The sequence below is a fragment of the Etheostoma spectabile genome, chromosome 3 (assembly GCF_008692095.1).
Source record: "Etheostoma spectabile isolate EspeVRDwgs_2016 chromosome 3, UIUC_Espe_1.0, whole genome shotgun sequence".
NCBI classification, from domain to species: domain Eukaryota; kingdom Metazoa; phylum Chordata; class Actinopteri; order Perciformes; family Percidae; genus Etheostoma; species Etheostoma spectabile.
Genome location: NC_045735.1, coordinates 13,107,483 through 13,114,397, shown reverse-complemented (window position 1 = coordinate 13,114,397; position 6,915 = coordinate 13,107,483). Strand labels below are relative to the sequence as shown.

Here is a 6,915-nt window from a genome sequence, read left to right as displayed (position 1 = left end):
CACACACACACACACACACACACACACACACACACACACACACACACACACAGTACGGAGTCTTAAACTGGAAATAATGGCAGAGAGAACCCAGGGGCAGAAATCATTTCTTTAAGAGCATATCATTTTTTATATGTAATCAAAGACATGTTATGGGAAGACGTGTCAGAGTGTGCCCTTTCTCTCTGCGACATCTGTTTCAGATAGCCAAAAACGGGCTTAACAGGCAGTAGTTTGGATAAGGCTGGAGCCACATACTAATCCCCATTAATCCGGTTTGGTCAGCACAGGAAAATCATTCTGAATTAGAGTTCCTAATATACAAAAGTCATAAAAATATCTTAACTGTTTTAACGCCATGTTGCTGTCACATTTGTAGATATGGGAACCTATGTAACATTGAACTCGAAACTGATGTTGCCATGGTTACATGACAAGAGACATCACAACTACCGTGAATTCAAATGCGCAGGACTGACCAAGAGCTAAGCAGACAAATTAGGGGTGTTGTTGCCTATTTAATCAATCAATCTATATAATCAATCTAGGCTCAATAAAGGCATCTAAGGTCAACTTTAAACTAAATAAACATAATCACAGTCAATAGGTAAACATGTATAGTTGGACTGGTGAGAATATGACTTTTAGTCCAAATAAGTAGTGTGCCATTTTATTATATTCCTTCTAAATGTCCCGGGTTGTCCCAGTTCCCGTTTAAGCCACAGTCAGAACCTACCTGTGGATGGAAGAGGAAGCCTGGAGCTGGCCGCATGTACTTGTCTTTCAGAGTCTCAAACGGGTCGCTCATTCTCCTCTTCTCAACCCTGCTAATAATAGATTTCTTTTAACGCGTGTACAGAAGCAAATAATGGTACACTTACATTCAGTATAACAAAAATAATACAATTAGCAAGTACATGACAGTAAATTACACCAGAAGAGTTTCTTCACACTCTTGCATAATACAATGTGTAACAGCAGTTAAGTTTGTTGTTGTGTTTACACATGATGTGAAACTGCTGTAGTGACTTGAATTGTGGTTATGTAAGCTACTGGGAATAACAATACCTGTAGATGGGGTCCATGAAGAAAGGGGTGGGCCTGGCATGTTGTAAAGAGGTGTCAGCTTTTGGGATCTCCACCACTACCTTCTCCTCCTCATACCCCAGGTTATTCTTTGTCTCCTCCTCTCTTGGATTGCCTCCACGGCCCCTAGTCCCCAAGCTCAGGTCTAGTGGCTGATCCTGACCAATGGGTTGGGAGGCCCCTGGCTTGGAGGCGGCAAATGTGGCAGACTTCTCCTCCTTCTGCTTAGTAGTGAGGTCAAATGGTGACTCGGATGAAGATTTGCCCTGGGCCTTCTTGCAGTCATCTGCCTGAGACTGCGACTCGCCCTTCAGGCCTGGAGGTCTGAGGTTCCTGTCCGGAAAAGGGTAAACTGGAGGAGAGAAAGCTGGGAAGAAAGGCAGGGGGAACATGGAGGGGTAGGACAGGGATCCAACCTTCTTGTCCTGCAGGCCAGCCAGCCCAGTGGATCCAAAGTACTTCTCAGCAATGGAGGCAATGGCCTTAATAGAGTCATTCACAGCCCCTGTTACGGCTGTGTGCTCGTCCAGCGAGGATGGGATGAGTGCAGGGCCTGGAAAGTCTTTGGCAGCACTGCTGCCTGTCAGGCTGGGGCTCTGGGGGCCTCCTTCACTGGCCTTCCTCTTGGGGCCTTTGCCATTTTCTCGAGTAGCCCCCCTCTCCCTCTCACTGTCCATGTCACTCTCCATCTCGGAGCCTGATGTGCTTTCCAGATCACTTCCACTAGGCGTGCTGACATCGTCCAGGTCGCTGCTCTCGGACTGGTCACTCTGCTTGTTCCGCTGCTTGGTGGAGGACGAGGAGCTCTGGGTGTGGAGCTCAGAACATGGCATCTGGTTTCCAGGTGCACCACTGTCTTTACGGAGAGCCTTGAGGAGCTCTCGGGACTCTTGAAGTCCGGGGCTTGGAGGCAGCAGTGGACTCTTGCTTAGCTCTGCACCAGGCCTAGCAAGAGGTGCATGGGCTGGTTGTCTGACAGGAGAGGTGGCAGGAATGAGCGGTGGCCGGTGGTAGAGTCCAGATGGGAAGAGGCCAGGGAAGCTGAAGGGAAATGCTGGAGCAGCAGGAAAGGTGAGCCCGCCGTGGTGGCGACTGGCCCCAAAGTAATCAGCAAGACCAGCACCGGTGTGGCCCATAGCCAGAGCCGATTTGTCCAAGCCAGGGCCGCCAGGGAGTGGCATACCCTGGGCAAACAATCCCCCTGCTGTGAAATGGTTTTTCCCTTCACAGAAGCGACGGTGCTTGTTGAGGGACGATGTGGTGCTGAACATTTGCCCACAGTCCTTGCACTTGATCTGTGTGCGGCAGTCAGCATGCATGCGTTTGTGGCGGCACAGGTTAGAGAACTGGGTGTAGGACTTGTGGCATACCTCGCCTGCAGGGACACAGAGACAGACATAGAACGTATTAGTACACACCGACCCCCCACCCACCCACACACACACACACGCACGCACGCACGCACGCAAACACACACACACACACACCAATACACAGAAAATAACATCACATGACATGACATCTCTAGTTAAAAAGCTTCAGGCTGGCTGAGACAAAGGCAGAGGAGGTACAGTAAGAATACTATGCTTGTGTTCTCATGAATACTCTGACAACAGTTTTCCAGCAAAATAAGGAGGAGAGGTGTGTCCAGATCCTGGCATTGTAAGGGAATCTGTTTAGTTGACGGTGTGAGTCATTTGCTGCCACTCATCACCTGCACATCAAACTAAATTCCCAGGCATCTCCAGCCCCATTGTCCTCCCAGGGACGCTCCCAGGGAGTCCATAAACAATCAGACACAGACACACACACATGGACATGCAGGCACATTCACAAAATATTCACATAACACAGACATACAGATACACACACATTCTCAGCCGCAAGCAGTACAATGGCTCTATTTTAAGTTTGTGAAGGAAGCAGAGTTGAATGAATCCTATCCTGCAGTCCGGTTCCCAGGGACAGGTCTCACGTCCTCTACTGCCCCTCTTCCCCCTCCGGGCCTCTCTGTCACTCCCTCACCTTGTCCCCATTGCTGGGTCCCTGTCGTCCTGCGCTAAGTGACCTTCCCACCGTTAACCTGTTTGCCTGTCTGTCCCTCTGTATGACCCTGGATGACATACAGTGGCAACACCCGGTCCTAAGACAAAACTTCAATGTCCGACATTATCTATCGCCATTATGAGTCTGTCAACATTATCTACTACCAATGGATGATTAGTTTGAATTGACAAAATACTAGTAGCCAAGTACTTGTTTCTTTCCCATGCTCTTTTCTCTTGCTATTCTAATAAAAGAATGAATGCAGTTTCTGAAAGGGGGGCTATGTTCTAGTTTGTTGGCCCCCACCTAAACTATGATATTTTGCAGATCAGCTACTTTACAGATGATGTTTCAATAGAACTTTGATCATCCAACAATATCAGAAAGCTGTTACAAGCAGCTCTGGATGATTGATTTTGCTCACATTGTTATGAGATCTTTAAAACGAGGATAAGGAAGTAGTTAGGCCCACACTGTGATTACACATCTGCATACTTTGGATGCCTTCCAGCCACAAGGTGCACAAGACGCAATTTAAGGAGATGGGGAGGAAGAATGGGAAGAAGTATTGTGGAAAGATTTAAATAAACAGCCCAGTGGAAAGCCAAATGGCAATGCTCGAGCCAAGAGTGAATGTAATCTTATGAAAAAAAAGTCTAATTTTAATGAATAGACCCAGAAAACTAACTTGAAATGAATTGTATTTGTGGCTTGGCTTTGGCAGACACAATCAGGGTAGAAAGGTAGTTGAAAACATTTTGAAAACATCTGGGAGAAACAAAACAATGAGTGCCTGATTTCTTTGATTTTGTCATTTCCTCTCTGTAAGCTGTGCATGTGTCTTGCAACACAGATGAAAAGATAAGGGAACTGAATCTCAATACTTTTCAATTGATTAAAAATAATCAGTTTGACCTGAGGCTGTATTTACAGTGAGGTAGGTATTATGTCTAAAAAAAACTTCAAACTTTTTTGTTGTTAAATAAAAGGTTGTATCATTGACAGAATGTATTACTTACTTCTAATAGTCAACAAGTAGTTATTAAATATGTCTACTCTGTGTGTGTGTATATGGAGTAGCTGCTTCTATCGCTCTCTCTTGTGCTTTTACAAGTATGGCCACATAGCCTGAGCAAACTACAAGAAAAGAGCCCTGCATCATGAATCATGTAGTGACATTTACAGACTAACAACACAATTCACTACACGCGTGCATTCGTCAGCTCTTAATAAACTGAAATAAAATATCATAAACACATTCCTGAGAAGACAGCAGTGGCAAAGTGGTAGCTAGCTCAGTGTCAAATGAATAACCTGCAGGTCTGAGTGCTTCACTTTCAAACAGCAAAGAAGCTTTAAATACCCACACCCTTGACACATTGCGCTAATATACAAAAAGAATCACGTGTGCATACAGAACTCACACAAACAAACACTTCGGACACACACATGGTCTCTCCCAAGCAGAAGTCATGTTTGATGCTGCTCTGCCTTTTTTACACAGCCATTAGTTGTTTTTTAACTTGCATATTTTCTGCTGATTACAGCAAATGGACTCCTATTCAGAGGGAGCACAGGGAAGAGGGCTGTACATGTGGTTGCTATTTGTGAGGAATGGTGCATGTGGCGGAGGAAGAGAGGAGAAGAGAGTGGAGTCAGAGGTCTTAAGTGGAGATGCAGTCACTCTGGCCTATGTATTCATGTGTGTGATTGTGTTAATGTGTGTTTGTTTGAGCAGGAGAAAAAGTGTGTATTTGGTGTGTGTACAGGTTCATGTGACCTTGTGTGTGTGTATGTGTGTGTGTGTGTGTGTGTGTGTTTGTGTCGGTGTGAAGGATCAGTGAAAGAGAGACGAGGCAAAGGGTGAAGGTCATAATGCTTTAGGGGAAGGAGATCAGATATGTGGTGGGAGGTGGTGGAAATGTGAAAGGTCACAATGTGTTTGGGCCTTGCAGGAGTTAGCGTTTATTGAGGAGCAGAGAAAAAAGTGTGTGAGAGAGAAAGCAACGATAGCTGTGGCGTCAACAGCAGGTGAGGCCGGGTCACTGTGAGAGCCAACAGTAAGGTTAGAGTCAAATTACATGCTAGTTTAAATGCTGTTATCACTATATCAGCACTGTGTGGGAGTGCTGATGCAGATAAAACTGCATCACTCTCGTCTTAAAAAAATAATCATACTGCCACTCTAAACACAGCTACTATATAATCCCATGGGTGATTCCTGTAGAACATGTAAATGACCGTTGAGAAGAAGCTGAGGAAGAATAAAAATGTATTTTTGCAATAACATCACAGTTGTTCAATCAAAGGCAAGTCACAAGCATATTGTACTTATTGTTATTGTTATTATTATTATTATTATTATTATTATTATTATAACGTACTGAGGAGACTTACATAGGTAGGGTCTTAGTGACTTACACATGAAGGGCTTGACACTGCTGTGGATGTGCTTATGCTGCTTGAGGCCCGAAGACGTTGCGAACGTCTTGCCGCAGTCAGAGCAGGCGTGAGCCCGCGCCCCAACGTGCTGCGAGCGGATATGCCTCTGCAGGTTACTGGGGTCTGTGAACACCTGCTGGGGGAAGGAACCACACAAACACACAGGGGAGTTACTATCTGCTTCTACGAACAAGAGAGTAATACAAATCTCCAATAAAGAAAAAGCAGACACTTGGACAAACTGCTCATTAATTCAAAATCCCCTCCAAGAGTCATCACTCTACCTTTGAGCAGTTTTCACATTCATAGTGCTTGCCACTGTCATGCGACATCTGATGTCGGATTAGGTTTGATTTCCAGTTGAAGGCCTTGGGACACTGGTCACACTTATATTCCCTATCCTCAGAGTGGGACAGAGTGTGGGCCTCCAGACTGCAGGAAACACAGAACATGGAACAACAACAAGGATTTAGATATTTGTTTTGTGTCATATGGGTGTCTGACAACTCTAGCTCTACGTCTATATTTTTTGTGATGAAAATGAGACAAAGTTCTCCATAAAAAATGATGTGTTCTGAGTGATATTTACCTCTGGACATCAGGGAAGACCTGGTCACACTCCTTACACTCATGTAGACCATGGGACATGCGAAGGGGTCGCATGTCTTGAGGTTCCTGGGCCTGCAGGCCACTGTCCCCACCTAGAGAAAAAAGATAAAACAAAGCAAAAAGCAGTCCAATGTTATGGTATAGGGTTTATCGACAATTTGTATATCAAACATTTTTTCAAAATTCAAACAGCCAAGGACTGCAGGTTAACTTAAAACGTAAACTCTGTGCAGTGTTGAGGTTTGTTTGCGGTCTGCCACCTATTTCATTACATAGATCATATGGGGAATATATTATGATTTGCATTGCCGCAGGCCCTCGTCAATTACTGAGTCTGTGGTCCAGTCTCGTACAAAACAGAGAAACAGAGCCCTTACATCATCTCATATTCTTCCCATTTGGCTACACATCCTTCTCATCACTCTTCAGTACCAACTGTTTACAATAGCATGGAAATAGCCCACCTATTTAAAAACAAAAGTCAAACCTGTGTTAAGGAAGGAGGAGGGAGCCATCCCACATGGCTGCTTCTGGTGGTCCAGCAGCTGGTTGCGGGACTCAAAGTGCTGGTCACAGTCCTCACAGCGGTACTGCCTCTCCTCTGAATTATGAGAGAGAGAAACATTAGCATATCATGCATATAATAAGGTGTATGTGTTGTTCAGCTCTTTGCAATGGACAGAAATGTGTGTGTGGATGTGTTTGTATGTGTGTGTGTGAGTGTGTGTGTGT

The 6,915-nt window shown here is 45.0% G+C and overlaps 1 protein-coding gene across 14 annotated transcripts in view; it reads right to left on the bottom strand.

Moving 5' to 3' along the window:
• Positions 1-6,915, bottom strand: part of mecom (MDS1 and EVI1 complex locus) — a 139,086-nt gene that overhangs the window by 12,460 nt on the left and 119,711 nt on the right. For 4 of the 14 annotated variants that reach the window (XM_032508541.1, XM_032508534.1, XM_032508527.1 and 1 more), the window contains 6 exons: positions 6,671-6,784; positions 6,164-6,275; positions 5,859-6,006; positions 5,530-5,710; positions 1,069-2,461; positions 737-827 (listed from right to left, as the gene is read on the bottom strand). In XM_032508541.1, coding sequence (XP_032364432.1) covers positions 737-827; positions 1,069-2,461; positions 5,530-5,710; positions 5,859-6,006; positions 6,164-6,275; positions 6,671-6,784 — 2,039 coding nt within the window. The remainder of the gene's footprint in view (positions 1-736; positions 828-1,068; positions 2,462-5,529; positions 5,711-5,858; positions 6,007-6,163; positions 6,276-6,670; positions 6,785-6,915) is intronic. The other 10 variants (XM_032508549.1, XM_032508593.1, XM_032508563.1 and 7 more) reach the window with 6 other exon arrangements.